The sequence below is a fragment of the Myotis daubentonii genome, chromosome 2 (genome assembly GCF_963259705.1).
Source record: "Myotis daubentonii chromosome 2, mMyoDau2.1, whole genome shotgun sequence".
Lineage (NCBI taxonomy): Eukaryota > Metazoa > Chordata > Mammalia > Chiroptera > Vespertilionidae > Myotis > Myotis daubentonii.
In genome coordinates, this window is record NC_081841.1 from 161,998,618 (window position 1) to 162,021,917 (window position 23,300).

Consider the following 23,300-nt stretch of genomic DNA (forward strand, 5'->3'; position numbering starts at 1 on the left):
TTAGAAAACTTAGTGTTGTGGAATTATTTAGATATGATGCAAAGATGACACATTTGAAACAAAAATAGATGCAAATATATAAAAGAAATACTATAATTTAATAGTAAGACTTTCTGTGTGTGAGGTAGAGGGGCTGGAAATTCCATTTGCCAACTTTAGACCAATCCCTATAAAATGATGTATAACTTTTTAGGGGGGTAGGCACATTGAGTACAGAAATTACTTTAATAGCTTAACTTATATTGAACTAGTTTTCTGTATGAGATATGAGATGGTATTGCAGGCCTTTGTGGCTTTTAAAAGGCATCTTTATTGAATTTGAATAAAATGCATACAATTCTCCTCTAACCGGTTTGGCTCAGGTGATAGAGCATCGGCCTGCGGACTCAGGGGTCCCAGGTTCGATTCCGGTCAAGGGCATGTACCTTGGTTGCGGGCATATACCCAGTGGGGAGTGTGCAGGAGGCAGCTGATTGATGTTTCTCTCTCATTGATGTTTCTAACTCTATCCCTCTCCCTTCCTCTCTGTAAAGAATTCTTGCCTTTCCCTAACCCCTGGAAAGCAGAAATCTGCCTTCAGTTTCTACGGATTTACCTATTCTGGGCATTTCACATAAATGGAATTTTATAATATGTGGTCTTCTGTGTCAGGCTTCTTTCACTTAGCCTCATGTTTTCAAGGTTCATCCATGTTGTAGCATGTACTATTATTTCCATTTTATGTCTGAATGGTATTCCATTGTATAGTTATACCACCTTTTGTTTATCAGTGGATGAACTTTGGGTTGTTTTTATTTTTTTTGATTAATATGAGTAATGCTGCTATGAACATTCATGTATAAATTTTTGTGTGGGTGTATGTTTTTACTTCTCTTGGTTATATACCTAAGATTAGAATTGTAACTCTTCTTTGCTACCTAGAAATTCATTGTTGAATGGAAGGAAGGCTGATGAGTGGTTATCAACAGGAATGCATTGTCAGCTTGCAGTAGAAATCCATCAAGAATCATTTAGGGCACTCCTGTGTTATAGGTTGCCTCAACTTCATTCCTTAATACCAAACTTAGACTGGAGGGTTAAACATATCTGAGGTATCAGGGTTGTAACTATCAATTTGAAGTTCATATGAAATAAGTAGTGGCTCTCACTTGTAATATAGACATACTGTTTCCCAAAATGAATGTTTCCCATAGTGATGACTCTCACAGTAATTCACAGAGAGATACGCAGGTAATTGTTGAGACTTGCTAATCTGTGTGAGACATTTCTGCAAAAAACAATGACACCTCTTGACTCTTGAGAACCCATGATTATGTTAAGCATTTGAACTATATTTAAAGTATCCTGATAATGGGTGTTCACATCTATGTGTGCCTTGTGTGCTAGTTATTTAAAAACTTCTTGATCTAGAAAAAAAATAATAATTAATGCCCAGATTAGGCCTGTGTTACACTTTTCCCTTGGATTATTTTCCCGGTTGTCTGCAACAGCATACGCTGGAGTATGAACCCGTATTTATTGTCTATAAATGTGTGTTAGATTTCACCCTGTATAAGTAGTTTGTGTGATTGTTAGCTGAACAAAGTGTAGCTTAACACTTGAGTGCATTTTTGAGTGTGATGTTTTCAGTGAACTTAACTAGCTTCCAATAGGGCTCAGGTTGTCTTGGATTTCATGTCTAGATGAAACCTGGCACGTACATTATAACCCTGGAGCAAATCTTCCTTTCTTCCCTTTGTTTTATTTAGTTCTTTCCAGTTGTTTTTCATTCCTGGCTTATTAATAATTGTGGTTTAGCAAAAATAATTTGAGGCTGGAAGCTAAAAGTTGGTAATGGTATAGGGAAGTGGCCACTTCTGGACCAGAAGTTATGTTTAAACTCTGTGTTTTGTGTGTGTGTGTGTGTGTGAGTCCCCTCCCTCAAATCTGAGTGTGGTTGACATTTGAGCTAATGATGATTGAGTGAGAATTTTGAATGTTTATAAAGACAGTTGGATTATAATTATCCAGGTATACAACTGAGAGCTTTGCATTTTGCTCTTTGTTTTTCCTTCCTGGCTGTGTAAGGACTTGCATGCCCTTCCCAAGAGAAGGTGAAGTGGGAGATGTAATTTACACTAGACATTGAGATGAAGGGCTCAGTGGTGCTGGAAGGGGGGTGGTGGTGCAGGAAGAATGTTTAGATTTTCCACCACTGTGAGACTTTTGGGATTCCATTTAGAATTCAGCGATCTGTGCAATTCTGATGACCACGCTCTTGGAATCTGTGAGTTGGCTTTGGTTTAGCTATCAAGTGATATTAGTATTGGCAAACATAGTCCTGGTGTACTCTGTGGTATTATGTAGTACAATGCCAAATTTTAAGAGAGGCCAGTGACTTGAGAATTCTTCCACTTAGAGCAATGTTATTTGCTGATTATACACTAATTTGCTGATTATAAGGTAACCAAGAACATGCTATAATTCAGAGGGTTAACCATATTTTTGAGAGATGCTTAGGCTTAAAATGCCATTTTGACCAAACATTTCAAAACAGGGTTAGACTTTTAAAGAGGAATTTTTAAGTATTGTTAAATCTTTTTATATTCCAGTTGCCAAATATCATACCAGGTACGCGCATAGCAGTTTTCATTACATTATTTTGGAATGAATGAATAAATGAATACTTCCTTATTATCTTCTATAAAAGTAGGACAGATTACCTAAAAGGAAAGTTGAATTTTAGCATATTCCTTAGCCTGGAAAAACTTGCATGTAGCAATCAATAGTAGTGACAAGCTCTTAACTTTAAAGATTTTGTCTAAGAATATTCCCTTTCAAAAAGGTGTATAACTAGAGTAACATGTTTCCACAAACTCTTGTCTGTTGTTGTTGAGCTATGGACAAAGCTAGGATGATTTCACTCCTGTGCAGTAGAAGGCTAATAAAGTGATTTCAGGAACTGAGGGAGGTTCTTCCATCAGAACACAATCAATCCTCCCTCCCCTCTTACCCCTGAAATGTAACCATCATTTTTGTCTTTATTTTAGTTTTGTGTTTCCTTGGTTAGATATTTGTAGTGCAAATGTTCATAGGAAGAGTATTTAGATTTAACATACGTGATTAGTATGTGTAAACCACATTTCAGCCCATGAGAAGTTGGGTAAAACGTCCTGCCCACCCAGAGTAAGCAGTGTAGACTCAGATGCCCAGAGCATAGGGAGGTAGGTTGCTAATTTCATTGTAGAGTTCACTCTGTGCTTTCACAGACACTTTCATTTGATCAATACTTGTATGTAGGGAGCTACTAGTAGTTACTGACATGGTTTTAGCTCAAGCAACTGTATTGCAATTCAGTTTCCTCCTGTATAAATGGGTAAGAGCTCCTACCACATGGGATTGCTATGAAAATTAAGATAGATTCTGAACAAGTAAAGAGTAAGTGTTGGTTGTCATAATCTGGGTTTCTGTTTTATAGTTGAGGAAACTGAGGCCTGGAGAAGTTGGGAGACTTTGTGTCTATTACCCAAGGAAGGAGTCTGATACTTTTGTTTTAGCTTTTCTGACTCCAAGTTCCTTTTAAAAAATAAATATATTGTTATTGATTTCTGAGAAGAAGGAAGAGGGAGAGAGAGAGAGATAGAAACATAAATGATGAGAGAGAATCATTGATTAGCTGCCTCCTGCACGCCCCACATTGGGGGTTGAACCTGCAACCCAGGCATATGCCTTGACTGGGAATTAAATCTTGACCTTCTGATTGTAAGGTTGATGCTCAACCACAGAGCCATACTGGCTGGGCCAACTTCCTGTTTTTTTATTTTTAGCCCATTCCTGTGGGAGGAACTGGCTTCTCTACATCATAAATGACTTTTTCAATAATTTCACTCTGGGAAAGGAAAGAGCTAGGAGGTAGACATTTGTTCTATTTAAATTATGTTTAGTTTTTACCTGGTGTTTTTGACTGTGTGCCATAATCCTTGCATTTGTAACTTTTTGGCATGAGTGCTCAAGGAGATCTGACAGAGATATTGCAGTATAAATAGTGACAGAGACGTTTCACAGAATTCACTGTAAAAATTGGTCCTGTTTTGTGGAATCATAGTGATCATATAATGGTTGCTTCAAAAATGAGGTTTAATGGAGGAAAGGAGAAAGGGGTGTTTTAAATTCATTGCCAGTTTTAGAGACTGCCTGAAAAGACCCAGCATCTTGAAGTGTGCGGGCCCGGGGCTCCTCGCTACAGAAACAATGCCTCTTTCATTTACTACCGGTTAATAATGGTGGATTTTGTAATCAGAAAAAACCTGATAATTTCAAGAGAAACGTCAAAAGTGCTTTATTCAAAGTAATGTCCATTGCTAGCTACATATTTCCCCATCTTTCAGGTAATTTGTGGATACCGTCCCAATAGAACTTTTCTTGTTTTGAGGCAAACCATTCAGAGACCCAATTTTCCACTTCTTCATATGTTTTGAAGTGCTGCTCAGAAAGTGCGTGTACCATCGATGGGAACAAATGGTAACCTGAAGGAGCAAGGTCTGGTGAATATGGTGGGTGGGTTAATACTTCCCAGGCAGGATCTTTAAATGTCTCTTTAACTGGTTTTGAAGTGTGTGATGGTGCGTCATCATGAAGCAAAATTACTTTGCCATGTCTTCTGGCACTTTCTGGTCATTTTACGATCAAAGCATGGTTCAAATTGATTATTTGTTGTCGGTAGTGATCAGTATTAACCGTTTCACCTGGTTTTAGAAGCTCATAATACACCACACCTTCCTGATCCCACCAAATGCAGAGCATTGTCTTCTTTCCAAAGCGATTTGGCCTTGCAGTCAATGTTGGTGGTTGACCTGGATCAACCCATGATTTTGTGTGTTTGGGATTCTCAAAATAAATCCACTTTTCGTCACCAGTCACAATTTGATGCAAAAAAGACTTTCTCTCATGCCATTGAAGCAACATTTTACTGATGACTTTTCGGTTTTCCATTTGTCTTTCATTCAGTTGATGTGGCACCCATTTTCCTTCCTTTAAAATCTTTCCCATTGCTTGTAAATGATTGGAAATTGTTTGCTGAGCAACGTTTAATCTTTCTGCAAGTTGTTTTTGAGTTTGACACGCATCTTTATCCAGTACTAGTAATGCTTGTAATTATTGGTCTTCAAACTTTTTCGGTTGACCTGGGAGTTCTTTGTCTTTCACATTGAAATCATCACTTTTAAAGCGTTTAAACCAGCGTTCACAAATATCTTGAGATGGAGCATGTTCACCGTAAGTTTCCTGAAGTATATGCTAACGTTTTCTTCAAAATAAAGTAATGAATTAAAACTTCCTGCAAATGTTCTTTTTTTATTTTTTTTGGCACGAAATTCGACATTTTTAAGCGTAAAAATATCTATGATGTTAACATCTTCAGCAAATTTGACATATGAAGTTTTGAAGCTTGCTGTCAATACAACAAAATAGCATACATATCAAATCGCATATATATCAACATATGTGTAACGCCATCTATTGAAAAAAATCCACATTATTACCTAGTAAATGCTGACACCTTGAATGGAAAATTAAGCCAAAGCCAGTTTTGGGGAATTGTTTCATGAAGGGGTACCTGTGTTCCATAGTGGCTTCTGATGGTAAATGTTCTTTGTGTTTTGTGTTTGTTTTGTGTTGCATTACTTATGTTGAAATAAATGATAGGCAAGATGATGATGGTATGCATGTGTCTTAAATATCATGGTCCAGTAGCTGATCAATCAATAAGTAACTTAATTTGGAACCAACTTAGAGCCCGGTGGAAGCTCATAGCCTACTTTTTGTTGGCAAACATCTCCTCTCTTTTGAAACAGTTCAAATGGGCACTGGTTTTGCACTGTGATTCCCACAAAAATATGGTAGAGAGTGCTTTTGGGATTCTAGATGTCTTTAAAATGACTGCTTAACAGGAATTGAAAAATTTAAACAAGATGAGTGCCTGCTGACTTGCATTAGTGGGTGTTTTGCTGATAACCCGTCTGGTATGAAGTGGTCTTCGAGATGTTCCCAGAATGTCTGGGATTTAAATCATGTTGATTATGTGGTCAGAATTGGAACTGAGAGATGCAGCTTTAGAGAAACTTGCTGCTTATATTGGTGGGAAATCTCATCCAGTGAGAGGATTAAAATAAAACCATTAACAAAAAGGGTGTGATGCTAATTCCCATTTGTTTACTAAATTAATACTTCTCATAGGAGAAGCAATGGCTATTTTGAAATTTGTGGTCTTGGCCCTTATTGCCTATATATTTATGTGGCTGATATTTTCTTTCACAAAATATGCCCTTTAAAAGCTTCGTATCAAGGGCTTCTCCAGAGGCTACAGGTGGTAGGACAGGTTTGGCAGCCGTGATTGTGTAAGGTGTGTTTTCCGCACGCTGCTCCGCCCTTAATATGCTTGGGAGAGTAATTACAGCTTCCCAGGAAGAGTCCTTGGCCCTGTAAGTTTCTTAGCTTTCTTTCCAACAGGACGACTCATCAGCACCCAGGGCTGCATGGCTGGAAGAAGCAGTAGCCCTGACTATAGTGCAGTGATGGCGAACCTATGACACACGTGTCAGAGGTGACACGTGAACTCATTTTTTTTTTTGGTTGATTTTTCTTTGTTAAATGGCATTTAAATATATAAAATAAAGATAAAAAATATAAATCTTTGTTTTACTATGGTTGCAAATATCAAAAAATTTCTATATGTGACACGGCACCAGAGTTAAGTTAGGGTTTTTCAAAATGCTGACACGCTGAGCTCAAAAGGTTCGCCATCACTGCGTATAGTGTGTAGTCTTCTTCATCTTCTTTTTTTTTGAAAGGGTCAAATATTTTCACGTATCATTTGTGTAATGTGAAGTGGGTTGGGCAAATATTTCTTTCCCTTTAAAAGTAGGGGATGGAGCAGTGACTTATCAGAAGTTCGTAGCCCAACTGGCGTGGCTCAGTGGTTGAGCATCGACCTATGAACCAGGAGGTCACGGCTTGATTCCTGGTCACAGCACATGCTCAGGTTGCAGGCTCGATCCCCAATGTGGGGTGTGCAGGAGGCAGCCGATCAATGATTCTCTCTCATCATTTATGTTTCTATCTCTCTCCTTTTCCCTTCCTCTCTGGGAAAAAAAAGTCTGTAGAGTAAGATGTGTTCAGGATTGAATTGCAGGTCTCATCTGATGTACGTCTCAGGTGGTAATGATTTTACTTAATTGTATTAAAAACTATGGAAAGGGACAAGGAAGAGGAAAATAGGCAAGTTTTTTTTTTAATAGCCAAGTTTTTATAGAAGGCAAGGTGTGGCTCTTGACTACATAGTGATTACTCCTGTTGTTGTTGACTTTTGATAACTCAAGTGGGAAACACGTGGTCTAGAGTTCCTGTGACTCACCTCATTACATAAAATGTGTCACACCTCAAATAACATTCTAATGAGTAAGGCTCAGAATTATTGAAAACGCAGTGAGTAATTGTTAGGTTAGAACTACTAGACAAACACTTGTTCTTTGAAAATTCTTAAATTTCGTTCAGTATTTTGAATTCTTAAAGATGGGTTCACATTTTAAAGCACGATTTAATTTTTTTGGAGCAAACTGTCTTCACTATATTTTGAGGTCCTTTATAGATCTCTATAATTTTTACAGTTTCCAGGACACAGAAGGTAGTCTAGTGGATTTTTATCCTTTAGCTATAAAAGACACAGAAATTGACCTAAATCTGATGGATTCTGATCTCTCTTGCCTGTTTTTTTTAAAAAATATTAATTGTATATCTATGACACAGGAAACACCTGTGGTTGATACAGAATATTAATAATAAAAAATAAACATTGATATTAGCTATAATTCTACCATTTAGAAATAATTATTTAATATTTATTTATATAATGCATACTTGCAGAGTTATAGTAATTGGGATCCTACTCATGTATTATTTAATGAATTGCTTTATAACTAATGCATTAAGGGTTCTTTACAAGTAAATCTACTTTTGTAACATGAGCTTAAATTTCATGCAAACTTCTGTTTTACAGTTATATCAGAATGTAATCAACTTCTTATTGTTGGGCATTCAGGCAGTTTGTAATTGTTGCTATTATACTCAGTGCTGTGAAGCAGTCCTTCTTATTTCTTGTTCTCTTGTTGTCAGGGTGTACATTCCTAGATCTGGACATAATGTCTGGAAGAAGCATATTCAGTACTTCAGATACATATCACAAATTGCCTTCTAGAGTTGTGGTATCATTGTATATAACCTTTGCTATTGTACAGAACATGCCAGATTCCCATGAACTCACAATATAGGCTGTTATTTAAAAATCTTTGTTTACTTTTTATCGTCTTCTTTATAAACTGTATAAATTGGTCTGTATTATAGCATAATTATTTAGATTTGGTAAGTATAAATGTACAAGAGTACAGTAATATTTTGATATCTGGAGGAGGGTGGTCTAAATCTACTGTGGCTTTGACTTTCTAGAGTTTTTTTGGGGAAAATGAAACTTTCTGGATAGTTGGGTTTTTTGAATAGCTCTGTAAATTCCATTATTTCTGTTTTATCAATTAATATTCTGATTATATGGTACAGAGGTATTCCTTTGAGGGTTAATTATTGGAGTGTGTTGTCAGAGTGTTACCTTGAAGGTCAATACATGTAATGAGGTTAAGCATATACTGCAGTTAACTACCCTCAGCTATTTGATTGCACAGTATCTTGATCTTTACAAGCTAATAAGTAGGTGATATTTTCCTTGTTTCAGATCAGTAGACTGGAGTTCAGAGAGGTTATCTAACTTGCTTAAGATCACACAGCTATTAGGTAATGAAAGTGGGATTTGAATATACTTTTGCCTGAGTTGAGCCCTTTCTCTTTCCATTTTGTCACTTGCTACACTCTGCCCTCTGGATTGGACCATTCAGTGTTGTTGACTGCTACTCTTTACTGCTCTCCATGTGTTTGTAGGACATAGCTCTTTTTATCTTCTAAACCACTGCTTCTAATCAATTCCAAATTGACTTGGAAAAATAATTGCTAGACCATTTCACAGTAGGACAATTAAGTATTGGTGGCTCTCAGTGGCTTTCCTATGACTAGAGAAAATGGACTTTGATGTTCCTGGGCCTTTTTATGCTTTTTTGGCTTTGGGTAGGAGTTCCCAGAAAGATTAGATATCACTGTGTTTTCACTAGTTGGGATCAATGCTCATCTTGAGTTTGTATTGGATCTATTTGGGGAAAATAAGAGTCTGTGCTACACAGATTACCTGAGATAATCCATGGGCCACTCAAGGTTATCTCCCCCCAGACGTACCATTCTGTTTGCATTTACTGTGCTTTTAAACTTTGCCTTTTACTTACGCGGCTGTGAACTTCTTGAGGGAAGAATTCCCCCACCATGTACAGGATGCTCCTGCTTTTCTGTGTGTCACCTTAGCTTCTGTCCATATTTATAGAACCATCTCGTGAGAAACTAACTTTAATTCTAAAATTACCCATTGTTTTGTCAGTTAACAGGTAGTATGTCTAGCTTAGAGCTATGTTGGGCATTGTGGAAAAGATGCAGAAGACATAATAGGGATTCTAGGTGGACAGTAAAGCTAGCAGTGGTGAATAAGAACAGAGGGGCACTGTGGCCCACCTAGGATTTAAGATGAATTACTTCCAAAACAATCCCCATGATTATATTTCTTCCTGAAGTGGCAGGTGGAACAAGGACTCCTGCTAGCAGATGGTGGTTCTCTTGCCCACACCCTTAGCTGGGGATCCAGTCCCAAGAGTTGTCCTTGGAGCTGTTTCCCCCCCACTGTTTTCTCTGCTACTGCTTCCCCTATGGAACTCCCTTCCCTCTCATCTCCGCTATCCTCAAGAGACAGAATCTGGAGAGATTTTCCCAGCAGTTTTACTAAGAACATTGATGGTAGTAACCTTAGGTGGCCTGCTCATATATAAGAGTCTTAAGTGGGGAATCATGTGCTTGAAATTCTTACCGTCTACCCTCTCTCAATCTTTTGTTTCTCTGTGTTAGGATTTAACAGTCTTCTCCCTCGGATATTTCAGAAAATAGCTCTTTACACAGACCATTTCATGAATACATTTAAGGAGAGTCAGGCCCTCTGCTATTTATCTTTGTAATGAAGTGTGAGGAATTTAAGGATGGAATTGAAATTAATTATGTGCATATATAGTTGGTGTTTCAAGTTTATTTACTGTTTTTATTTACTTTTAGTAAAATAGATCACCCATAGATTTTTAAATACAAAATATGTTCAAAATTTAGCTTCCAACTTTTATTACCCATAAAATGGTTACATTACAGAAAATGCTCATTGTGTTTTTTTTCCCTGTTTATATTTTTTCATACTAAAGTGGTTAACCTCTCTCTTTGTAACATGGAGCCTCATATAATTTCTTTTGTGGGACAGCTTTTGATATATGCACATCCTTCAGTGATAATATTAGAATCATATCACTTAATCTGAATTTGACTTGTGTCTTATTCCTGTTTAAAAGAAAATTAATACCCAAATCTGTCTTTCAGGCAGTAACAGAGAAGAATTTTGAAACAAAGGATTTTCGAGCCTCTCTAGAGAATGGTGTTCTGTTGTGTGAGTAAGTATTTAAAGCATTTACAAACAATTTAAAAGCAAAGGTGTGTGTGTGTGTGTGTGTGTGTGTGCATGTTATGAAGAATGTCTACTTTCACGCCCTTCTCCATGGCTAGCTACAATAGTCACAGATATTTTTTCTTGGTAACAAGTGAGATTTGATCCCTGCAAATTGACACCCCATAGTTCCAGACAGTAAGAAGGGGTTATCACTCTCTGTATCTAAAGATAGCATTGGTGAAATATATATTATTTTAAATTAGTAAACAAGAAAGATTCTATTATAGCTTGATGGGCCAGTAGGGGTGGGTGGTTGAGGAGAAAGCCTTATTACATTGTACCAGCTGTCACTTACTCAGATTATTTTAATGTATGGAATTGCCTGTATTAGAAGTTTATATAAATCTTTTTTCTTTTATCCATAAATAGTGATGATTGTAGAACAAATTTAGGCAGTAGCAAATGTTTCTTCTAAGCTGTAAGTGGAGTCATTACATTACCACAATCAATTGGAGTCATGGGCCATTCATTTAATTAACATATATTGAGAATCACATCCTAGGCTTTGGTTGTCTTTAAGTAAAATAGTCTTGTGCCATGATAGATGGTATGAAGCCTACATTGTGTGTTTAGTGTAATGGTTTGTTCCTCAGTGGATGTGTAGTGCAGTTAGCTTGGTATATGACCTTTGAGGGTAAGGGGCAGGCCGGCCTATGGGATGTAAGGATGAACGTGTGAGGGTACGGGTTGCAGAAGTGAGTCAATACATTATAGGAATGTACTTGAGTACATACTCACAGCTTTGAAAGCATTTAAGTGTTTCGATGCAGACACTTACTGCATAGGTATTGACGGAATCTGTCCACAAGTAAGCATTGGGCGTGTGTGTTTTCACTTAGATGATTTCGAGTATTCTTCTAAAGGAAGGTTGTTTGCAGCAAACAGGAGTCAAAGGGTGTAGGTTTGATTCCTTGCTCCATTACTTTTGGACATTTGAGCAAGTAACTTAACATCTGAGCCTTATTTTCTCACCTGTACAGTGGAGGTCAGGATATCTAATCTGCCTACTTTACAGGGTTGCAAAGTTCCGTAAGATATATGGAACTTTATAGGTTTTTGTGAACTATCAAACTGTGTAGAAATACATAGGTTGGTGGACATGTAGATAACAATCTGATTTTATCAGCTCTGTTGATGGGTGTTTGAACTTCTGTAGAGCAATATTATTAAGTTAAGCCATATCAAGTTTTTGCTATTCAACCATCTGTGACCTATAGAAATGTCACTTTCATGTGGTTCCAGCTGATATGTTGTAGGACAGGCATATGAAGAAGGGCCACAGGAAGGTTTCAGGGATGCATCTGAACCTCTTCTGATGTCACATTCTGAATTGTTGCTAAATAGTGTTAAACTAATTTTAGTAGGTGATATGGTCAGCCCAATTGGTCACAGATTGGAAATTACTTTGTTTGGATTTGAAAACTATATGATTTAAACTAGATCCCTAGTGCACAAAAATTGTGCACAGGGAGTGTGTGTCCTTCAGCCCAGCCTGCACCCTCTCCAATCTGGGACCCCTCTCACAATCCAGGACTGCTGGCTCCCAACCGCTCGCCTGCCTGCCTGCCTGCCTGCCTAATTGCCCCTAACCACTTCTGCCTGCCAGCCTAATAACCCCCTAACCCAGGGGTGGGCAAACTTTTTGACTCCAGGGCCACAATGGGTTCTTAAACTGGACCGGAGGCCGGAACAAAAGCATGGATGGAGTGTTTGTGTGAACTAATATAAATTCAAAGTAAACATCCTATACTAATAAAAGAGAAAAATGGTAATTGGCGTACAACCGATACCTTTTTCATTGGCTAATCAGCGAGATATGCAAATTAACTGTCAGCCAAGATGGCGGCTGGCAGCCAGGCAGCTGAGAATAGGAGGCTTGGTTGCCCCAGCGATGGAGAAAGTCAAGGATCCCTGCAGCTGCGGGGCTCTGAGCTCCTGAAGCAACAACTCCAAAAGATACAATGTTTTAATTATAGAAGCTAAAAGATGGCGGTTAATTTGCATACTCAGGCTCCAAGCAGAGCGAAGCCAAACAGCCCTGAAGCAGCAGGGCAGAGAGGCCTCAGGGCCTGGGATCAGCAGAGTCGAGAGGCCTCCCGGCCCCGCAATCAGCGGAGCCGAGAGGCCTCCCGGCCCCAGTGATCAGCGGATCCGAGAGGCCTCCCAGCCCCGGTGATCAGCGGATCCGAGAGGCCTCCAAGCCCCGGTGATCAGCGGATCCGAGAGGCCTCCCGGCCCCAGTGATCAGCGGAGCCGAGAGGCCTCCCAGCCCAGGTGATCAGCGGATCCGAGAGGCCTCCCGGCCCCAGTGATCAGCGGAGTCCAGAGGCCTCCCGGCCCCGGTGATCAGCGGATCCGAGAGGCCTCCCAGCCCCGGTGATCAGCGGAGTCGGAGGCCCCGCCATCAGCGGAGCCGAGAGGCCTCCCGGCCCCAGTGATCAGCGGATCCGAGAGGCCTCCCGGCCCCGGTGATCAGCGGAGCCGAGAGGCCTCCCGGCCCCGGTGATCAGCGGAGTCGAGAGGCCTCCCGGCCCCGGTGATCAGCGGAGCCGAGAGGCCTCCCAGCCCCTGTGATCAGCGGAGTCCAGAGGCCTCCCGGCCCAGTGATCAGCGGAGCCGAGAGGCCTCCCGGCCCCAGTGATCAGTGGATCCGAGAGGCCTCCCAGCCCCTGTGATCAGCGGAGTCCAGAGGCCTCCCGGCCCGGTGATCAGCCGAGAGGCCTCCCAGCCCTGGTGATCAGCGGAGTCCAGAGGCCTCCCGGCCCCGCGATCAGCGGAGCAGAGAGGCCTCCCGCCCCGGTGATCAGCGGAGCCGAGAGGCCTCCGGGCCAGGGATCAGGGGAGCCGAGAGGCGTCCTGGCCCTGGGATCAGTGGAGCAGCGAGGCTTCCCAGCACCGGGATCAGTGTGACAGGGTGCGGAGCCCCAACCCTCTGATCGGCCCTGCTCTGTGCATGACAGGAGTGGCGCTGCAACCTCCCTATGGACCCTGCCTTGAGTGTGACAGGGGGTGGTGCCCCAACCCCCCAATCGGCCCTACCCTGAGCATGACTGAGGGTGGCATCGCAACCTCCCAATCCGCCCTGCTCTGTGCATGACAGGAGGCGGGGTCCCAACTCCCCAATGGGCCCTGCTCTGAGCCCGACCAGGGGTTACACCTAGGATTAGGCCTGCCCTCTGCCACCGGGAGCAGGCCTAAACCAGCAGGTCCTTATCTCCTGATGGGTCCCAGACTGTGAGAGGGCACAGGCCAGGCTGAGGGACCTCCTCTCCCAACCCCGAGTGCACAAATTTTTGTGCACCAGGCCTCTAGTCATTACATAAAAGGGTACGGTCTTTTTGTTTTTTAGTTTTATTCATTTCAAATGGGCCGGATCCGGCCCGCGGGCCGTAGTTTGCCCACGGCTGCCCTAACCACTCCCCTGTCAGCCTAATTGACGCCTAACTGCTCCCATGCAAGCCCGATTGCCCCTAACTGCCCTCCCCTGCCAGCCTTGTCATCCCTAACTGCCCTCCCCTGCCGGCCTGGTCACCCCCAACTGCCCTCCCCTGCTGGCCTGGTCACCCCCACTGCCCTCTTCTGTTGGCCTGGTTCCCCCCAACTACCCTCCCCTGCAGGCCTTGTCCCTCCCAACTGCCCTCCCCTGCTGGCCTGGTCACCCCTAACTGCCCTCCCCTGCAGGCCTGATCGCCCACAACTGCCCTCCCCAGCTGGCCTTCTTGTGGCGGCTATTTTTTTTTATTTTTTATTATTAGTTAAGGTATTACAAATGTGTCCTCATCCCCCCCATTAACCCCCAACCTCCCCCCCACACACAAACTCATGCTCCCATCCCCCTGTTGTCCATGTCCATTGGTTTGGCTTATATACATGTATACAAGTCCTTCGGTTGATCTCTTCCCCTTACCCCTGCCCTCCCCTACTTTCCTTCTGGGGATTGATAGCCTGATCGCTGTTTCTCAGTCTTTGGGTCTGTCCCTTTTCATTAGTCTATGTTGTTCTCTATAATTGTGGTGGCTATTTTGTGTCCACATGGGGGTGGCCATCTTTGACCACATGGGGTGGCCATCTTGTGTGTTGGAGTGATGGTCAATTTGCATATTAACTCTTTATTATATGGGATGCGTTCTATTGTGTTCAGAACATGAAAGGACAAAAATGATTGTTAGAAAGACGCCTGTGATCTGAAAACTACTTTGCTATGAGTATAGACTAGTGATTTTCAACCTTTTTCATTTCATGGCACATATATACTAATGACTAAAATTCTGCAGCACAACAAAAAAATACTTTTGCTGACCTGACCAAAAAATAAGTATAATTTTGATTCATTCACACTGTATGGCTATTGTTGTGTTGGCTTTTGTCATTTTCTCATTTGACAATCTAAGGGAAAAGAGGTCAGTGCCCCTGACCAAAAAGTCAGGTATTGTATGTTTTAAAAATTACTGTGGCACACCGATATTGAAAATCGCTGGTATACACTATTTAGTGGTTCACAGCCAAATAACTTTGATATCAATTGTAAGCCCCACAACACAGGATAGGAGTTAGGCAGGTTTATGTAGGAAGTGTGCCTATGAGTTATGGAATTGTTTTCAGACATATGACAGCATATAGTCCAAATAGGTGATGTTTTCAAAGAAGTCACTTTGTGGTTATATGCTTCCAGTGATGAACTATTATTCAAAATATTTTTTAGAGAGTTCCCCCCATTTGGGGCATTGCTTCCATAACTAGGTCATTAAGCATACTTGATAGTGATGCTGTTTTTATTTTATTTTATTTTATTTTATTTTTAATTTAAAATGCAATTTAGGCACCAGCCTGGGGTCTGATCGACTTGAGGTAATTTCTGAAAACTATATCCAACCTATTTCTAGTGAGAATATTCAGAGTTGATGAAAAACTATTTTGACCACAAGCAGTACTTTTAGAATAAATATATAAGTTCTACTTTAATGATCACAGCAAACATTCTGATGAATGTTTAGAGACATAATGGCTTTTGACCTGGAGAGCATTATGTTAAGTGAAAGACAAGTACCATGTGATTTCACTCAGATGTGGAATCTAAGGAACAAAATGAACTAACAAGCAACACAGAGACTCAGATATAGAGCAGGCTGACAGCTGGGGGTGGGTGTGTTTGGAAGGCTGAGGTTCGTGGTGGAGGGAATGAGCAAAAAAAAAAGAGCAACAACTCATAGACACAGACAACAGTGTGGTGATTACTGGGGTAGGGTGAGTGGGAAAAGGTGGAGGAGGGTTTCGGCGCGATAAATGGTCATGGAAGGAGACTTGACTTGGGGTGGTGAACACACAACAGTATATAGATGATGTGTTGTGGAATTATGTACCTGTAAACTGTACAATTTTGTTAACCAATACCACCCCAATAAATTAAATAAAAATGAAAAAAAGTCACTTTAATTCACAACTTCCAAAAGCTCATTCTTAGATTGTCTCCTAATTGAAATAACACCAATTTGAGGTATGGTGCATTACCATGTAAGTCTAATCAATCTGTTTAGTACCTAGTATTCTTCAAATGAATGTTTTCCAAAAGGCGCCTAAGTAAACATTCAGCTGTGATAATCAGCAATTGTAGTTTCTGTGGGACACTGCATGATATTTGTATTAAAATAATCTTTCTCTTAATTGTGAGTCACATGTATAGCCATTGGTTAATGGAGATAATATTAATCTAAAAGGTGTAGTGTTGGGAAAAAAGTCCAGGTGACTATTCTGTATAAATCCAAAACTGAAGAAAACTTACCTGGTTGGCCTGTTAGCAGGCATTCCTCTGTTTGATCACAGCTATGCCTGAGTTATAATGCCTACAAGGAAAGCAAAATCAGTTGTTCAGAAGCCAGATATTAAAAGCCCAGACTTTTAAATAAATGGTAAATCTTGTAAGCTGTATGTCTTTGAGGGCTTTTTATTAGAGCTCTTTCTGGCATTGAATTTCCTGAGAACAGTTGCTTCCATAAATATTGACCCTGATCCATATGACAGCCATTGAAATTTAAGTAATAAAAACTATTTTTTCTTAAAGTAATATAAACTTTGATGTTTTCCATATTATTTGATAATCTAACAGTACATAAACAAAGATACAAGTGTTCAATTTCATATAGATAATTAAAAAATTTAAACTTTTTTTTCATGGCAGTATTTTATGGTTATCATCTGTATGCTTTCTTTTTCAGCTTCATGGTCAATCTCCCCACCCCACCCCCGCCCCCATAATTTTATATCTATATGTAGCAAGAACATCATTCAAAAAAGAGTAGTATAAAAGTTGAAGGTGAGCTTGGAAAACATTAATTTTAAAAATTACTTCTGCTAAGGCAATCGCACTGTACAGGCTCATTGCCAATTTTGTAGAAGTCTTTTATATTGTGGCCTCAAACTTGAAGGTAGAAAGCTTATGTATGTTTTATGAACCTGCATGTACCGTCTACAGGGCTTTCTCACCCTAAACGTAAGTTACCAAAAGGAGAACTTAAAAGATTTCAGTGATGGGGCCTCTGAGAAATAGATGAGAATGATGGTGTACTAAAAATAAAAGATAGAAATGGATGTACTCAGTTTATGTGATATAAATAATTTATATTAAAGTTGATCGGCGGAAAGTTATTGAAGTAGGTTTTTGATGTAATGAAGGCTCTCATGTGAACATGTGGATAACACTGTGTTGGCCGTAAAATGATGAAAGTATGGGGATTCTGTTCAGTGCAATGAGAAAGAAATTAAATAAGGGGAATGAATACTGTAAAAAGGAGAAATATACTGTATCACATAAATTAAAAGTAGAGTAATTGCCTTATATGAAACTTAGTCTCTAGAATTCTGATTAGTAACACTAATCAGAATATTAGCTGGATAAAAGTAATAATATATAGCAGAACATCATTAAAAAAGTACTATATCAAGTTGATAAAGTTTATCAAGTGATAAAGTTTAGAACATTGTTTACTTTAGAGAAACATGTTGGGCTTTTATTTTTATATGTAGGAAAAATGGTTAGTTACAAGATTTAAGAAATAGAATAATAAAGTACATTTCTGTATAAGGTAATAGATATAAAAATTAATTTATAGTTTCAATCTAATATCTATATAAAATGTCAAATTTTCTTAGAAAAAGAATTAACATTTATGTAGAATAATAGACAAATGAGAATAAGAAAAATTCTAAAAATACAATTTTTGTGGAATGATTCTAATCTAGTATTAGAACATATGATAAAGTACAACAAAACACAGTATTTAATAATTATGAGTTGCTTTATAAATGTACATATGAATGTGAGAGCAAGGTCCAGAAATACATTATTTTACATAAGAGTTTGTGATAAAAGATATGAGAAAATGGAGAAGAGATGAAACATTCAGTTCATTGTATTGGGATAAATAATTGGGTAAGAATTAATTTTAAAACTCATCATATATCAGAATATAGTCTAAATTAAATTAATGAGCTGAAAAATATAATTGAAGAGTTAAAAAATGTTTGGAGGCAGTTTAAAAATCTTTTAGAAGGAATAGGAAAAATAGATTTGAATATATATATACACACACACATATATATATACACACACATATATATACATATATACACATATATATGTGTATATATACACATATGTGTGTGTATATATACATGTGTATATACACACATATACATATATGTATATATACATATATGCACACACACATATATATACACACACACACACACACATATATATATACATATATATACACATATATACATATATATATATATATATATATATATATATATATATATATATATATATATTTACTGGCAAATAACATTCTGAAGAAAATATTTTAAACAAAAATGACTTAAAGATCATCCAGAGTTCAAATAAATTGGTAAGATACACATTTCAAAATTTCAGTAGACAAGTGAGCAAAGGATAAGACTAAATAATTCACAAATAAAATACTACTAGAAATAAACAGTAAATTATTCACTTTTATTATTAAGAATTAGAGGCCTGATGCATGAAATTTGTGCACAGGCCTTGGCCCCCGCCTGCTGCCACCTTGGCCCGGGGGCCTCTGCTACAGACCCCGTCTGCTGCGGCTTTGTCTGGAAAAAGGACATCTGGTCTAATTATCATATTATGCTTTTATTATTATAGACTAGAGGCCTGATGCACAAAATTCGGGCAAGAGTAGGCCTTCCTTCCCCTGCTGCCGGCACCGGCTTCCCTCAGGCTGCCAGCAGGCACCCGAGACCCGGGGTTCCCTTGCAGTCCCGGCTTCACCCAGAAGGTTGTCTGGAAAGACATCTGGTCTAATTAGCATATTATGCTTTTATTATTATAGATTATGCTAGAACCAGATACTATTTACTTTTATTTATTTTATTTTTTAACCACAGTTTACATTCAGTACCATTCAGCATCAGTTTCAGATGTATAGCAAAGTGGCCAGAAAACCATGCATTCTAATCCTCCCTCTGCCCCAAGTACCACCTGGCCTCGTACCCCATTATCTCAACATTATTGCCTATATTCTCCATACTGCTATCTGTATCTCTGTGGCTATTCTGCATCTACCAATTCGTACTGCTTAACCCCTTCACCTTCTTCATACAGCTCCCTGACCCCACTCCCCTCTGACAGCTGTCAGTGTGTTCTCTGCAGACACTATTTTTTAATTGAAACTAGTAAATAATTTAAAATCTGTTATAAAATATTGGTTATATCGAGGCAACATATTCTGTAATATTCTCAAAATGACCAATTGAATATAAGCTGGTACATTAATAACTAACTAATTTATTTATTAATATAAACCTATATTTATGTATTATAAAAATGACAAGACTTCCCAATAATTGTTCTTTTGGGAATCTAAGAAAAGACTAAAAATGGGCAAAAGATATGTATAAAGCATTTCATATATTAAAAACAACCTAAATATCTAAAATGTGATAGGTAAAATTGGTGAAAATTTTTACATCCCTTAAGAGTGGTGGTTATAAAAGCTGCAGCACCATGGAAGGTCATGCAGTAAGTAGGTGGCTGACAGGTAGAGGGAAACAGTGTCGCTGCTACTGAAAGTGTGAAGTGTCGCTGCTATATCATGCCAGGAGGTGGGTGGAGGAATGCTGCCCCAGGGTGCAAAAGCAAGTTGATTAATATTGCCACATCCCTTTCCTAAGAATGATCAAGAACTGAACACTGATGATTTTATCTCTAGAAATAAAATATAAGAAATGGTAAATGTAGTCAGTAATATTGTGATAAGTCTGCACCGTGACAGATCATTACTAGAATTACTTGGGTAATCACATTTAAGGTCTAAAAATGTCAAATCACTGAATTGTACACCCAAAACTAATATAATTAATACAATATCGTATGCCAACTATCCTATCTAATAAAAGAGAAACATGGTAATTAGCGTATGACCACTACCCTTCCCATTGGCTAATCAGGGCGATATGCAAGTTAACTGCCAGCCAAGATGGCGGCCGGCCACCAGGCAGCTTAAACTGAACATGAGGCTTGCTTGCTTCAGTGACGGAGGACTGCAACGTTCCCCACCTGCCTTGCTGGCCTCTGAGCTTGCAGTTTAAGAAACATTGCAACAAATACAGAAGCTAAACAAAACCCCAGAAACCAGCTTTCAGCGAGCTGGGATCTCAGAGCTGGAGTGATACAGAGTTTTGATTATAGAACCTAAACAAACCAGATACCTGCTTTCAGCAGCTGAGGCCTCAGAGCTGGAGCCAGGCTAAAGCTGGTCCAGAATAAAAAAAGAAAAAGAAAAAAAGGAGCAGTTGGGAGCTCAGTCCCAGCCTGAAAACAGTCCTCAGCCCCTCACCCAGACTGGCCAGGCACCCCAGTGGGGACCCCCACCCTGAAGGGTGTGTGACCAGCTGCAAACAGCCATCATCCCCTCATCCAGGCTGGCCAGGCACCCCAGTGGGGACCCCCACCCTGATCCAGGACACCCTTCAGGGCAAACCAGCCAACCCCCACCCATGCACCAGGCCTCTATTCTATATAGTAAAAGGGTAATATGCCTCCCAGCACCGGGATCAGCGGAGCCGCGAGGCCTCCTGGCACGGGGATCAGCGTGACAGGGGTCAGCGCCCAAACCCCCTGATTGCCCTGCGGCTCTGTGTGTGACAGGGGGTGGGGCCACAACCTCCCTGTCGGCCCTGCTCTGTTCCTGACAGGGGAAGGTGCCCCAACCCCCTGATTGGCCCTGCTCTGTGCTTGATAGGGGGGAGCTCCCCAATCCCCTGATCGCCCTGTGGCTCTGTGTGTGACTGGGTGCGGTGCCCCAACCCCCCCACCCCACGGGCCCTGCTTTGTGTGTGACGGGGTAGAGCCATAACCTCCCCATTGGCCCTGCCCTGAGTGTGAGAGGGGCAGCGCCCCAACCCCTGATCGGCCCTGCTCTGTGTGTGACAGGGGGCAGTGCCCCAACTCCCCTATCGGCCCTACTCTGTGAGTGACAGGGGGTAGCTCCTCACCCCCCTGGTGGGCCCTGCTGTGTGCATGACGGGGGGAGCTCCCCAATCCCCTGATGGGCCCTTCTCTGTGCGTGACAGGGGGGAGCTCCCCATCCCCCTGATGGGCCCTGCTCTGTGCGTGACAGGGTATGGAGCCCCAACCCCCCTGATGGGCCCTGCTCTGTGCGTGACAGGGGGCAGCGCCCCAACCCCCTGATTGGCCCTGCTCTGTGTGTGACAGGAGGTGGCGCCGCAACCTCCCCATCGACCCTGCCTTGAGTGTGACAGGGGGCGGCGCCCCAACTCCCCAAACGGCCCTGCTCTGAGCCCAACCAGGGGCTGCACCTAGGGATTGGGCCTGCCCTCCCACCCAGGAGCAGGCCTAAGCCAACAGGTGGTTATCTCCCGAGGGGTCCCAGACTGCAAGAGGGCACAGGCTAGGCTGAGGGACCCCTTCTTCCCCCCTAGTGCACAAATTTTTGTGCACCGGGCCTCTAGTACTTAAATAAAAATAAAGAAAGAAATGGTGAGGAGCATGGATAAAGATATACATACAAACATACATCAAAGCATTTTTGCCCGGCTGGCGTGGCTCAGTGGTTGAGTGTCGACCTATGAAGCAGGAGGTCATGGTTCAATTCCTGGTCGGGGCATATGCCCAGGTTGCGGGCTCGACCCCCAGCATGGGACGTGCAGGAGGCAGCCAATCAATAATTCTTTCTCATCATTGATGTTTCAATCTCTCTCTCTCTCTCCTTCCCTCCCTCTCTGAAATAATAAAAAATATATGTATTTAAAAAAAAGCACATTTTGACAGTGGCAAAAATTGGAGAGAACCTAAGTCTAACTATAAGGGAATGACATGTCACTCTCGTTTCCATGAAGGGATGGAGCGGAATTTAGCGATGTGATGTTACTTAACAGTAAAAAGCAGAATCAGGACAGGAATCTGAGCCCCTCTGCTAGATGCCCTTTATTATTGTTATGTATTGGGAAATTTCTGGCTATTCAGCAAGATCCATTAGTACTTTAACTATTGAGGTTGCTCGAAATAGGAAACCTGCTGTCAGATGCCTAAAGTTTTGCTGGATTCACTGCAGGATGGATGCTTCAGGCATAACAGTGAGGCAAGATAAGGAAGTCCAGTCATAATAAAGTGATGATTATAAATTTTATTGGTACTGACTTGGTGCTGTTTCGCCCGTTTCCCCATTTTAGCATGCAGTAACTATGTATTTGTGTGGTAAGTAATCCAGCAGTATCCAGAATTACTACCACAGGAATTCTACCAATTGAACTTACATTAATTTTACTACTTGTCTTAAAAATTATCATAAATATGTATACCGAATGCTTTTACACTTCGAAATTTAAAATTAATCTGCTTGTACTTTATCCATGGGAATGTCATCACTAACTACTGTTATTTGTTTATTATTATTTCCCATCACCATTCATCTCCCATTCATCTTCCATCTCTACCCACAATGTTGTTGTTATTATTATTTTTTATTGATTCCAGGTAAAAGGAGGAAGGAAGGGAGAGAGGGAAGAAAAGAGAGAGGGGGAGAGAGAAAGAAACATTGAGGGGGATCTGTGCCCTTGACTGGGAATCAAACCCGTGACCCTTTGGTCTGAGGACCAATGCTCCAACCAGGCCCTGCTACCCTTCGGTGCGTGGGATGATGCTTCCGCCAACTGAGTCACACCAGCCAGGGCACCCCCCAACAATATAATTTAAAAAATATTACAGCTTAAGAATTTAGAAGGAAGTAATTAATTTAAAATCTTAGTAAGGAATTTATTTAAGATAATCAGTCCAGCAGTTATAGAACATTTTAACGTACATTCTGATTCATCCACAGAAGGGACTATACGCAGGTCACGAAAATTTATGCTATAGATGTATATTATTTCTGTGGACAATATAATAAAGTAAAAAGCAGCTTACATGATAAAAAAAGATAACCAATCCAGTTAATTTATCTGATAAAGAGTTTACTCTCTTGATCAACATTTGACAATTAGGAGAGAACACTGAAGTTCCTCTGTCTGCCAACAGAAAAATGAGAGGTGTCCTTGTTGGGAGAAGCAAAAAAAGCATCCCTAGCATTTGAATGAAACCAAC

General features: G+C 40.5%; 1 protein-coding gene across 12 annotated transcripts in view; it reads left to right on the forward strand.

Moving 5' to 3' along the window:
- LMO7 (LIM domain 7) overlaps positions 1 to 23,300 on the forward strand; it is a 226,137-nt gene that overhangs the window by 68,799 nt on the left and 134,038 nt on the right. For all 12 annotated transcript variants that reach the window (XM_059684846.1, XM_059684847.1, XM_059684851.1 and 9 more), the window contains exon 2: positions 10,537 to 10,607. In XM_059684846.1, the coding sequence (XP_059540829.1) occupies positions 10,537 to 10,607 (71 nt within the window). The remainder of the gene's footprint in view (positions 1 to 10,536; positions 10,608 to 23,300) is intronic.